General features: G+C 30.6%; 1 protein-coding gene across 14 annotated transcripts in view; it reads left to right on the top strand.

The window, feature by feature from the left end:
* mbl (muscleblind) overlaps window positions 1-14,336 on the top strand; it is a 453,871-nt gene that overhangs the window by 415,474 nt on the left and 24,061 nt on the right. For 5 of the 14 annotated variants that reach the window (XM_067770718.1, XM_067770719.1, XM_067770720.1 and 2 more), the window contains one exon: window positions 10,733-10,791. The exons of 7 other annotated variants lie outside the window; for them this stretch is intronic. In XM_067770718.1, the coding sequence (XP_067626819.1) occupies window positions 10,733-10,791 (59 nt within the window). Of the gene's footprint in view, window positions 1-10,729; window positions 10,792-14,336 lie in introns of all 14 variants that reach the window. 2 more of the 14 variants (XR_010950476.1, XM_067770717.1) reach the window with 1 other exon arrangement.

Here is a 14,336-nt window from a genome sequence, read left to right as displayed (position 1 = left end):
GCCTTCGGAAAAAATATCAAAAATCAGTACGCATATTGAAGAAAGTATAACTAATATTTTGTTAGCCTAAGATTACAAAACTACATAATCAAAAAACTCTAAAAAAAAGTTCGAAATTTCCGTAAAATTTTCTCACATTTTCGAATTGTTTCTTAAACGTTTTAGAGATTGATTTGCATAATTTCAGCTACAAAATTCATGAAAGTGGTTTCTTAAATGAAAGAAAATAGAGAAGGAGAATTTAACTGACGGTTTGACAACTCTCTTTTTCAGTGCTGTGTATTGGAGCGATTCTATAGGAAAAAGTCACTGAAGATGGCACAAAGTCGAAATAAAATTTGAGGGAACATGACTGAAAATCCCTCCAATATACATTAATAATAATAATAAACCCAACAGATTAATACCCCCCAAAGTCCGCGAAGCCGACACGAGGGGCGCATCCGCATGACGCACGGATTTTGTTTTTGTCGAGTTGTTGATAGGCGGAGGTGGGTTAAGCGTCGAGATCTAAAACTGCTCAGCTACAGAATAAAAATCATCAGCTGAATATTATACATAACAGTAGGAAATTATACATATACATAGTAAATTGTTAAATAAGTTAACGATTTTAGCATATAAAGATTTAAATTTTTTATTTTTTTTTCTGTGTTACGAGTTAAGATAGGATAGGATAGTTTTCCTTATAGTAAAAAGTGAATCCGTTATATATCAAATGAATTAGAATGAGAGTTAAAATCATGCAACACACACCGAAAAGGTTCATTTAATTCGAAATTAGTTCTGCACTGCCTCAAAAGAAAAGGTTTGTGATGTCTTTACGCTCGTGATGGGACATTGAGGTTTATTTCGTTCAAAAGAAAGGGGCTAGAAATTAGTCCATACAGTAGTTTACTTACTTACTTACATATAGTAGTTTAGCCATAAATAATACTCCTAGCATTTCTCTACAACTAGCGAGAGTTGGAAGATTGATAAGCTTTAACCGACTAGTATAAGGTGGAAGATTATACGCAGAGTCCCAATGAAAATTCCTTAAAGAAAAAAGTAAAAATTGCTTCTGTGATTGTTCTGACCCAAGCCTATCTGCATGAACTTGATATCGCGGATTCCAGACTATTGATCCGTATTCTAGTATCGGTCTAATTAATGTGGAAAAAAGGGCTTTGGTTACATAAGGGTCACTAAAATCTTTAGACCATCTCTTCACGAATGATAGAACACCTCTAGCCTTATTGGCAGTAGTCATAATATGAAGGTTGAAACTAAGTTTAGCATCCATCGTGACTCCCAAGTCAACAAAATAATTTACTGATACAAGACAAAAAGTATCAATTACGTAAGAGGCTGCAGGCACAGATCTCCGAGAGAGGCACATGAATTCACATTTATTCATGTTCACCGGCATTGAATTCGCGTTGCACCAAGCAACTAAGCAGTTTAAATCCGCTTGAAGCAAGGGACGCTCTTCAGTAGACGCATAGGACCTAAAAAGTTTCACATCAGCAGCATACATTAAAATCTTGGAATATTTTATTGTGGTACATAGATCGTTAATAAATAGCAACAACAGAATTGGACCGAGATGACTGCCCTGCGGGACGCCAGAGGGAACATTAATGACATCTGAAAGAGTATTTTTAAAAATTACTTGTTGCGTTCTACCGCAGAGATACGAATATATCCACTGGGTGAAACCAGGTTGGAAGCCAAGTCGATCCAACTTGTAGATAAGCAAGGAGTGGGAAACTTTGTCAAATACTTTACTGAAATCAGTGTAAATAACATCGGTGTGAAGATTTTCTCTAAATCCATTAGAAACATGAGTTGTGAATTCAAGTAAGTTGGTAATGGTAGATTTGCCTTTACAGAATCCATGTTGAGAGTATGCAATCAATGTAGGAATGGAAAATTTTAGCTGATTGGTAACAATGGCTTCAAATACCTTTGGGATGGCAAACAATTTTGCAATTTCTCGATAGTTTTCTACACATGACCTACTGCCGTTTTGTGCAGTGGTATTAGAAAAGATTCCTTCCAAGCAGCAGGAAAAACATCATGTTTTAGGGACATGTTGAACAAATCAGTTAGGAGCTGATAAATATGTTCAGCGCATTTTTTTGAGAAAACATGTGGGAATTAGGTCAGGACCGTATTTATAAGATTCCTTCAAAGATGTTAAATATGTAAAAACCTCTTCTGGAGATATTGCTGGAATATTAATTGCATTAAGTGAGTTAAGGTATTCACTAGACAAAGAAATTAATTCAGCGAAATAGTTAGATTTGAAAAATTGTGCAAAGAAGTTAGCAATATCTTTATCGTCGCTAGAGAAATCATCACGGTATTTCCTACCAGAAGGAAACCGTTTAACCGTACGTTTAGAGTTTAAGAAATCATAGAAAGCTTTCGGATTGCGAGTTATTTTCTTTTTCATCGCACAGAGATAGGTATTGTAACACTTTTTCTTTAATTCAAAATATTTATGACGCAATATAGAGTACTTCAAGTAGTCGGAGTGTGAACCCGTCTTTTTGTACAGCTGGAAGGAACGCGATTTTTTGTTTTTTAAAGATTTCAGTTCTTTGGTGTACCATATTTGGAAACACGTTTACGCTTAGGTACATGTCTTTCCAGAATAGCGTGAATGATGGCATTGAAGTCAGAAACGTTTTTGTCAATATCTGCACCATATTTGGGCCAAACTTCTGTAGATAAAATTTTGTTGAGTTTATTAAAATTATCCTTCGCGAATTCGAATCTAAAACTAGAGTCGCTTTCTGTGGTAGTGCAACTCCGAGAACTTTCTTCCAATTCGCAAACTATTTCCAGCGAAGGATGGTAAGGGTCCTCAGGTACAGTAAGAGGTTCACCCCTCCTAAGAATGGATTTTGATGTATCATCAACAAATACCAAATCAAGTACCCCCCCCCCCCCCCCCCCGAACATGTTTGGAACTATATTTATCTGTCTTAGGCAAAGTTCAGTTATTTCGGCTTAAAAGTCGATGATGGATAATTTTAAAGGAACCGATACAATACCATGGTCGGATGTGGTCCATGATACGTGTGGAAGAATAAAGTCACTCAAGATAATTATCGAGTCAATAGGCTTCAACATTGAATTGATATCTTTCAGTAACAAAATATGATTCATATACACCGAGGGCTAAGAAAATGATGAGATATAGCAAATAGCAATATAGGTGAAACCTATTCCCAGCTGGATTCTAATGCACTTAAATTCCGTAGCTTCTATAACAGGTAAATTAACCTCAGCAGAAGTTATAGAAGAATGTACCACGATCAATAATCCACCTCCAACTCTATTCAAGCGGTCATTTCTATATATTTGGTAATCATTGCAAAGAACCTCCGAATTAAATATATGAGGCTTTAGCCAAGTTTCAGTAAAAGCTATGATATTGTCATTGCAGTTAAATAATTTCAAGTAAATTTGAGTTAGTTTCGGCCTCTTACATTTTGATAAAATATATTAAGGACAGATTTAATATTTAGGTTTTCGCAGCATTATTATTAGGAACGGTAGCAAGATTACGAATAATAACGTTGCGTCTATGCTCGTATTCACACACAAAGGCTCCGGGTGGCTAAAATAAATTATTCAAAATTGTTTCAAAATGTGGCGCGGATACGTCAATCCTAAATGACGAAATGTTTCTAGATTAATTAAAATTAAATTTACGAATAGTCACATTTTCAGATTTAAGTTTACTTCTGATGTACGACTTCAGGTCCTCTTCTGTAGTGTCTCTCTCGAATCTGGACGCGAAAATCGACTTTTTAATCAGGACAGTAATCAATCTATTAGCCGGCGGTTCAGATTCCGCAGAGGGGTTTGGGCGAACCTGGTACCATTTAATGGAGGGTAGGGTGGATACAGCTGCCGATGGTTGAGCTGCTAAGGGACTCGGTGAGGAGAGATTTATCAATTCAATAGTTGGGGTTGGAAGCACTGGAGGTGGAGGAATTTTGGGATCAGCATCCATAGTCGGAGCTGGAAGGGAAACAACGATAGGCCTACGATTATTATTCGGAATGTTTACATGTGAGTGTTTGAAAGACTTAAATCTTAACCAAAAAAAATTTCATTTTCATTTCTAATCGAGCCATCGACCAAAGACTAAATGATTGTATCGACTATTTATGTATATGGCTATGCTCTTGAATTAGAAAACCAAACCAACCACTATTTTGGCGGAGCCTAGTAGGATGTACAGCGAACAGCAAAATAGCAGTAATAATTTTTATCGAATTTCGTCGACTATATTTTTTTCCAATATTTTAGGAAAAATCTTTTTAAATTTTGTAACTGAAACCATGCAACCCAATCTCAAAATCACGTTCGAAAAAATTCGAAGATACAAGAAAATTTTACGAAAATTTCGAACTTTCTCTTTGGGGTCTATACATTTTTTTTAGTAAGCAGTATTGTAACTCAATCAGTCTTAGTGGATTTTTGGCAATATGTTTTGTTAAACACCCTTTGGAAGAAAAATTGTCAAAATTCGAAGCGAACTTTGAGAGATCTATTACTTGTTCTTTGTTGTACTAAAATTATTGCGCTACAAAACTGCATACCGAAACAGAACGCACCAAATAAAAACAACGAAATGGTCTCGAATTTTCTAATTTGTTCGAAAACATTTTTCAGTTTGGTTTGCATACTTTTAATTACAAAAACCCATAAAACATTCTTCTAAAAATATATAAATCAACAATAAAAGGTTCAAGTGACGAAATTTTATTAAAAGAAATTGCTCTTGCTATTTTTCTAATCGTTGCTGTGTAGTTTTTTCCGCATTGCTTCTCCTTTTAATCGATTTCATGGCCTTGAGCGCACCTTGACTTTTCTCAAGGATTTTATTTATTGTTTGTGGCCTGTTTTGATTTTTTTCAACTTCTTATTTATTTTGCAAATATTGTTTTTTTTTACAGTTTTGTTTACAAATTTTTGTATTAATCAAAATTTACGCACCTTTTTTAGCGCTTTAACAGCTTTAATTCAAATGCGCTTCAACGCACTGCACACATACATATTAGTTAAAACACCAACAACTCAGCAGTATATAAAACCAAAATTACATTCCTAATGTGTGTTAATATAGATAATTTAGTGCGGATTAGTAATCATGATACAAATTTTATAGCAAAAACATCCTCACCCAACCAAAATTTTTTATAAAATTTGTAAACAAACTGCACACACACATATATACATATTTCAACCAGAAACTTTCCAACACAAACAGAGATAAATTTACATATTCGCAATATTAACTAATAAAAATGTAAATAAGCAAAACAAATCCTTTTCACAATTCAAACAAAAAAATAAAAATCTGCGATGTACATATGTATGTTTTAGAAAAAAAAGTATTTCAAACCAAATTTTATTATATTCGTTAGCTGTTGAGCTTTAAATTTTTGTTAATTTTTTTCGCTTTCATTTGCTTTGCTGCGAAAAAAAAAATTATGCAATTTCTGGGAAATTGGAAAAATACAAATAAATAAAGAGAAGTTTTATAAAAGCCAGGAGTTCTTAACTTATTTTAATATACCTTATAATTAGTTATTCTTAGATTTTTACTAAGATTTTAGATAATTAAATTTTCCTTTTGATAAAAATCTTAGTTTTTTTCTCAGAAAATTGTATTGTTCAACAAAATTGACAGCCAGTTTGCTGAGAAGTAATAAAAGTTTGTAGTGACAAAAATAATGGAAAATAATTTATATCCAATACCACAGAGTTAGTTATATTTTTTCATTTGCAATCACTGCGGCAAAGTGCACTAGTTGCAAACCAGAGCACATCTATTGCAGCAGTGCTCTCAACTGACAAGTTTAGCATTGTGATGTCTTACGAAATGGCAAAGAGGGTCATCCTTTTGCAGACCTTTTGAAAGCGTTCTAAAAAAAAAATTTCTCACACTAGACTTTGAAATACCACGTATGCTATACAGCCTCAGTTCACATGTAATAATGTTTTGGGTCAATCTTTGATTTTGGTCGACCCTCAGCGAGATCGTTCCTCGCAGACAAGTGTTCTATCTAAAATAATCCGCATTAGCTGGAAATAGTAAAAGCTTTATTATAAAGTTTAAAAAGTCTATATCTACCACTATTTACCCTCAACACAATGGACTCATTCAGCCTATGTGAAACGACCGGCCAATTCAATCCAACTTTTAACTTCTTTTTCGAAATCTCCTTTCCGTTTTCTTTCTTTCGTTTTCTTTTTCATGAACGTTGTGGCAGTGCACTGCCCTCGACTGGTCCAATGAAACCAGGCTAATTCTGTAATTTTTGTTTGCCATTTCTTAGATGGGCTGTGGTTTGTCAAGCGTCGAGATCTAAAATGGATTCATTTTCCGACAAATAATAGTGTAAATCTGGGCAAAAGGCTACATTCAAGATAATCAAATAGGTTTTTCTCTAGATAAATCCAACTACCGACGGACACAAATTTCAACCAAATCAGATTGGAAGCTCCGCAGTTAATTACGCTTTATTAGAGTGGCGATCAGAAAATATTCAGATGCAACTCTTTTTTTTTTTTAATTTTGTCAGTTACATTTACATTATTTAAAAAATTTTTTTTTTTTGTAAATTTTGTAACTAAGCTATGCAAACCAAACTCAAAATCATTTTCGAAAAAATTCGGAAATTGAAGAAAATTTTATGAAAATATCGATTTATTTCAAAATTTTTCTAATTTTTAAGTTTTGTAGCGCAATCAAGTTTGCTCCTGCAAAGTACAAACTATAGGTATTAGAAAATTCGCACTACCTTGTGACAATTTTCTTCCGAAGGATGTTTAAGATTTTCTTCCATATAAAAAATATTACACTCTTGCTGCTGCATGTACAAAAAAATTCAACGAACTCAAAATTAAAAGTTAGAAAATTTTGCATAGCTTTCCTGGGTTTTCGAATTTTTCGGAAAACGTTTTTGAGGCAGGCTTACAAAGTTTCGGTTATTAAATTCATGAGCGTTTTTTTTTTCTAAAATATGAAAAGTAAAAGTAAAAGGATATTGGCGAAATTTGATGAAAATTTCCATCGCTAATTTCGTTTTCTCTGCTGTACTTGTGTATGCCGTATCTCAAGCTTTTTTAAGTGTATCAAAAATTAATACCTGGATTCTTATCCTACTACAGCCTTCTAATATTTTTACTCAATTTTTGGACACTGCGCCATATAAAAGAGATTGGTACTTTTTTTAATATACAAAATCTATGAACATTTCTGGCATTGTTCGATTTCCCCAGAATATGAACATAATTTTAAATAAATATTTAATTGTTCTTGAGTGCATTGCAATCAAATAGAAGAAGCATTAGAAATATGATCAAACAGCAAAAAATTCACACTTTTTCATATACCCAAATGTAAATGAACTTATTAGCCCGCCAACAAACGGCATGACGCCATGACAACTCCTTTTTTCACACCTACGTTCATTTTATCGTATGAAGCCAGTACGCGTATACACTTTTTTTACACGTACTATATATGTATCTGTGTATCAATCTGTATACAACATACGTACAACTTTTTTGCGGTCATTCATTAATTTGCATACTCGTTTTCATATTTGCTCGCACACAAGCATACTGTGACACACATACATACATGCATCCGCATGCAGTAAAAGTTTTTTTCCGACTGCCATTCATTTTTTTGACGCCTCTTTCGTTTTGCGTTTTGCGGTGGGCGTTAATTTGCATTTATTAACTTGTACAAGCGCACCAAGCTTATACAAACATACAAACATCCATTGCACAAACTGGCAAAACGCGCATCTGTTTGTCCGCCTGCCAAATATAAATGTCCGCCTTTCATATATATTTTTTTGGCTAATCCAAACCAACGCCAAACGTTTGGGCACACAACTGTAATGCTCGAACCTGTTGCTTGGTGTAGTTGGCTGCAGCTGCCAAAAACGATGCAGCGTGGGTTTGTCAGTGTAATAAAGTTTTTTTCAATATTCGTGTTTTAAAGGACTCCAAAAGATTATGATATGTAGTGGGCTTTTAGGCGCGCTGCATGATTTTAATTGTAGTTTTAATTTTCTTTAAAGCGTAGTTGATTATGCTAATGGCATTATTTAAATTTTTAGTGTCAATGTTTATTTTGTTTGGAATGCGGGCTTAAATTTCTTCCTAACTTTTGCAAAATGTTCATTATATTAATATTTAAGTAATTTAAAGCTGCAAATTATTTAAAATTTTGCGTTACGTCAAATTTTTCCTGGAAATTGCCAAATTTTTTCTTAGAAATTGCATAATATTTTAATTTTCCTGCTGCTTTAAACGCTTTCTGCGCTTCAAATACTCAAACAATGAGAATTATTTTTTACCTAAACTGCTTATTATGAACTTAGCTTTATATTTATTATATAACCATTTAAATTTAATTTATATATTTATTTACAGCTTTATTAAAAACAAAACTAATCATTTTTCTTCTTTCTCTAATTTTCATGCCTCCAATTCTATAACAAAAAAATTCACAAAAAACATCAACTTATAAAACCGCAAAATCTTAAACAAATGCTGCACTAATAACACATATTCGAATGCATGCAAACACAAACATATTCGACAATATATTCCATGAAAAAATGTTAATGAAATATAAAAAAAAAATTATTTATCAAATTGTGAAAACAAAATCATAATTAAAATTATAATAAAATATATATATATAAACACATATTCAAAAATGTAACAAAAATTTTTAATTTTGAAAAAAAATATTTATTTTACCTAAAAACATTTTACTTTTTTATTTATTGTTCTATTCTTTATAAATAACTGTTGTACCTTTGTACTTAAATTTCATTAAAATAAATATCAAACTTTATTTTTATTTTTTAAATGCAAACTTTTTATCAAAATTTCAAAAATTTATTTTTCTATAATAAAATTTTATTAAATGCAATTTTTTCCTATCAAAAAAACTATATAATAAAAATTGAAATAAAATAAAAAATATTTCCCATACAAAATTTGATTCAATTTTATATTTTTTAATTTTTCGAAAACCACTCTTTTCCTAAAAAAATTTATTTATTAACTTCCAATAAGAATTTTTTAAATACATTTTAATTTGAAAAAAAAAATATATATTTCATATACAAAATTTTATTAAATTTTATAATTTTTTATTTTTCAAAAACTGCTTTTTTTAAATGTTCATTTATTCTCAAAAAAAAAAATATTTTACTCGCTTTTAAATTTTTAAAACCTAATGCAATTAAATTTCCAAATGTAAACTTTTCATGAAAAATCTAAAAATTTTATTTTTTTGATAAAATGTTTTTAAATGCAAATTTTTTCGATATACATATATATGAAATATTTAAAAATAAATTTTTTTCCTAACAACAAATTACCCAAATGTAATTTGCATATTGAAAAAATAAACTAACAAAATTTAACTCTCTCAAACACAAAATCTTAATGCAATTAATTATAATTTTAAAATATGTTGATATTGTTTTTATTTTGCTGAATATAATAAATTTATTAATATGAACGCCAAATATTTGGAAAAAACTTACAAACAAATAAAAAAAAATATTAAATTAATTATTTTGCAAATTTGCATAAGAAATTTTCATTTTATCAAAATATCATAAAAATGTTCCTATGACAAAAAATTTTGAATATACAATATTTAAAATTTTTCACTCAATTATAAAAATGAAATAAATATTAAACGTCTTATAATACCTACTAAAATTTTTACTAAAAAAAAAAAAACATTTAAAAAAAATGTAAAAAACATAAATCAAATAAGAAAAATTTATTAAAAATAACAAATTTTCTACAAAAAATTTTAAATCACAAACACCAAAACAATCGAAAATCAAACCATTTTAAAAATGAAAATGCCCACTCTTATACGCGAATATGCAACACAAATATTGGCAAAATATGATAAACACAAACCTGCATGTAATACGGATAATAATGATGATGTTAATCATAAAATAAATATTGATAAACAACAACACAAACACAAAATTAAATCCCATATAATTATAATAATATCGTTAATATTCAACACTGGCGCAATGACACCACTGATATAATGCAATAACAACAACAAAACATATTGTCTTTAAAAAACACATTCAAAAAAAAAACAACAACAAATTGCTGAATTGCATGCATGGCTTTAATTTGAATGTATCTGGCCAACGCTGACGTCGATATCAACGCCACTTATTTTATTTATTTTTTACAACTAACTTCATATGCAAAATTTGTACCGATTGTACAAAACTACAAAAAAAATTCAATGTTTTGCTTTCTTGTACATAAACTGCAAATCACGCAACATTCACTTTATTAACCATAATTTATTTATAAATTTTTTTTTTTATTTAAATTTTTTTGCATTTAAAATTTTATATTTTCGGACATTTTTTTATTGCTTTTATGATGGAAAATTTTTTATTTATTTCTTTTGCTTATTATCAAATTTATTATTTCGCATTCGCTTACAAACAATTTTAAATCGCTTATAATACATAAACGAAAATATTTAATCCTTTACAAAAAAAAAATATAAAAAATAAATCATCAAAATATTCATTGCATGCTTTTGGGCTGTTATCAAATGTTGTTCTTTGAAAAATTATTTAATTATATTATTCAACATGCGTATAATTTTGAATGTCACGCCAAAACAAAGCAGCTACAACTAAAGTACCGTTAAATGCTTCTTATGTTATCTACACCGACGCAAATGGACAGGTACCGTTATTAGATTTAATTCATACACACATACACACGTACAGCTAAAACAAGCAAACGTATGTATTGGTGCAGCTTAAGCGCCCTGGTTTTATTTTTTAGGCAAAGGCTTTAAATTTTTAGGTAACTAAGAGGAAAATTTACACTCTTGTGATACTTAAATTAAAAAATGTTTGCAAGTTACTATTTTCCGTTTTTCACTTGCCATCATATATATGGTGATTTATATAACCTATTTAAAAATGATTTTTTCATGTAAATTTGGTGGCTGTGCGTCACAAGGCTAACAAATTTAGTTACCGTATTCTGGGAATAGTTTGCAAAAATTCATATAAATTGTATGTGCACCTAAAAGTATGCAAAGCTCTATAACACATACCTCTTGTTACTCTTGGTACATCTTACTTTTATTTACGGGACTTAAGCTAACGTGCTTTGAAAACAGCTATTCTCAGAATTCGGGGACAGCTTTATGTTCCAACTAACTTTACTATACTTTTAGGCGCTTACTAACAGCAATGCTTTTTTGCAATATAATCAATATATTCTTTCTTTTTCTAAATATTCAAGAGCAATTTTAGATTATTTCAAGCATTGTTAATCAACTTTTAGTTTTAAGTATTAAGCAGAATTTTTGTTAAAATTTTTTCAATTTAGATTTACTTATATATTTTATTTATAGTTTTAGTAACATATATCAAAATGTAAAATCCTTTTTTTCTGCAAATTGTATAAAGGCGCTACAAATGTAAGAAAGTTTATAAGAACAGCGATTGGTAAATAGTTTGACATATTTCTTGACAAAAATGAACTCACAGCAAAAGTTTGAAACCCACTAGTAAACCGGCATTTTTTATCTTTTAACTCCAAACGAATTTTAAAATTGGGCAAACAAGTATGATAAGTATAACCCCTCATAAGAAGCTAACTCTGTGTTAAAAATAGCACTTGTGAATTTCAAATTTAGTTTGAACGGTTAGTTTTTAGTACTACGACAAGAAAATCATGAACAAATTTGTTTCAACATAATACATTTTTCTGCTACCTGTGAAGTGGTGGAATGGAAAAATTGCAAAGATACATTTTTTCAACGTTTCACAGCATAAGAACTCCCCCGAGGTAGCAATATGCTGGATCTCATCTATAAGCACATCGATGTATCTTGTAATTGATTTGGGAGATAGATCCACTTGAATAGGTTGCCTGTTGGAGTGCCTTTAATGTGCCTCCATGGTTTGCACCTTTTGCACCATACAACATTCAGAAAGAAAGTACAGTATTGCTGACGATGAGCTGCTTAAAAACAGACAGGTCATGAATTACCAACGCGGCACCTACAGCTGATCTCTGAGACATCGATGTACCCACTGCCTTTTTGTCTCGAAACCAAATTTGACACGGAAAATCGTTCCAATATACATCATCGGGCTCATAAGTTGTTTTGAAAAATCTTTACAAAGCATTCAGGAAATAGTTTGCACTAAGAAACAACAAAAGATCAACCTAAAACGTGCTTGAAACAGCTTCCAATACCTCAGTGCCAAATTAGTACTAACAAACATTTTTTTCTAATACAATATTTTTCTATTCGTAGTAAAATAGTACCAAAAGTTATGTGTACTAAAAAGTGCTAAAAATCAATTGTATGAACGAGTACTAAATTATTTCGTACTAAGAAAATTTCTAAAAATAATTAGACTACCATGATTTATTAAAACTGATTTCTCGAAAAAATGTTAATGTCAACGATTAAAAACATCTTCTTCATTGCATTAAAAAATAATACTAAACGAATATATTAGGGCAGCATTAAAAAAAAAATTAACACCTTTGAGTCTGAAATAGCTTAAAAAGTACTCAAATAGTACTATCACTGCTTGCATTTAACATAGTTTGTTTTAAATTTTTATAAAGCTGTTACTGCGAATGATTGGAATTTTTATTAAGTTTTGTACTAAAGAAGTTATCCAAAGTTGAGTGGAGTAATTGTGCGGAAAAATAGAAAGTTGTATTCTAAAATACTCAAAAAGGAAAAATGAAATAGAAAAATTCGAAGTAAAACTTTTTTTTCTAAATATTTAAAAAGTTTCTAAAAATATACTACAATTCTTTTTACTTATTGCAGTTTTGCATAATCTTGTTTATGAAAATTTGACTAAGTCACTGCTTCCAAACTATGTATATAGGAAAAAGTCTTTTCAACTAATTTCAATAAAAATTGAACACACAACTTTATTGGTGTCGTAAAGGTTATTACTGTACTGGAGTTCTATCCTGATCAATATATTGACGAATTGGCGCGAAGGAAATTAGAAGAGAAGCACGGCCTAAAAACTCTTCGGCGGCTATAGAGCCTTGGTTCCCTTGGTAGCCTTATTACTTCCCCTTTAAGGATGAGATAGTCTATATTGATGAAGGGTTTCACCGGGCGCGACCTATGTAGTAAAGGATTTTACCGATTCTGCGGGGTCTTTGCCTGTAGGCAGCTGCCGGATTTCATCATAGTGCTAACGAAGAATATTAATTATGTTTAAAAAACACCCAAAAGAATAATTAGCTTTTATTACCCGTTACTTATAGTATATTTTATAAAAAAGGAGTTTTTTTTTAATTTTTATTAACAAAATAAAAAGGATGCCACTCGCTGTCAAGACCCACAAATAAAATTAGGTTTAATCTGGCTGCAAAGACATTCGTGATTGATTGCGAGATGCTCTGCCGTGCCGAAAATACCATCATAAGAACATAAGTAAACATAAATTGACATATGTCGCTTTGTCGCCGCCGTCATGAATGTGATCAGGCCTATATGCCATAAATCTTAGTGTTTTGTGCACAATCAACATAAGTGTACTAAAACTGTACTATATATATAATAATTCTTGCCGGAGTCTAATTATGAAAGGATAACGTACATATTTAGGTTGTTATTTTCTATTAGCGTACATTTTTCACATTTTTAAAGAATTTTTTATTAATTCAAAAAATATATATATAAAATGAATTTTTTTAGCAAACTATCTAATGCGAGTTCATTTTTGTCAACTAAACTGAAAAACAATAATATGTGTTAATTTTAATTAAGTCTAAGTGTTACGTATAAATAATTTCAAAAAACCAATATTATGAATACAAACAAAACGATGCTAGTTTTACACATTTTGTAATTTAAAACTTCTGCGCTGATAGAAAGGAGTACAAAAAAGTTATGATTTAAGGCCAAAAAACAATTGAACAAAAAACAAATTTGTTGTCACTTATATTACTGTTACTCACACATCTCACATCTAACAAAAAAACAACAAAATCTTCAATTGCACATACCCTAAAGCAAAGCATACTCACATACAGACGCCCCAGTAATGTTATTTCCTTAATTTGTTCTGTTTATGACAAAAAAAATTGCGCTCACAAAACATTTAACAAAAAATTCCCCATATTTATGCAAATGGCCTGGTCAACACTGCAGGTCGAAAACTGCACTAAAAACGTAATTAAATAACCGCAAAAGCATTTGCTTGTAAAACTTTACAAAATTCAATGCA

This window comes from Eurosta solidaginis, chromosome 3, assembly GCF_040869045.1.
Source record: "Eurosta solidaginis isolate ZX-2024a chromosome 3, ASM4086904v1, whole genome shotgun sequence".
NCBI classification, from domain to species: domain Eukaryota; kingdom Metazoa; phylum Arthropoda; class Insecta; order Diptera; family Tephritidae; genus Eurosta; species Eurosta solidaginis.
This window is presented reverse-complemented; position numbering and strand designations above follow the sequence as displayed.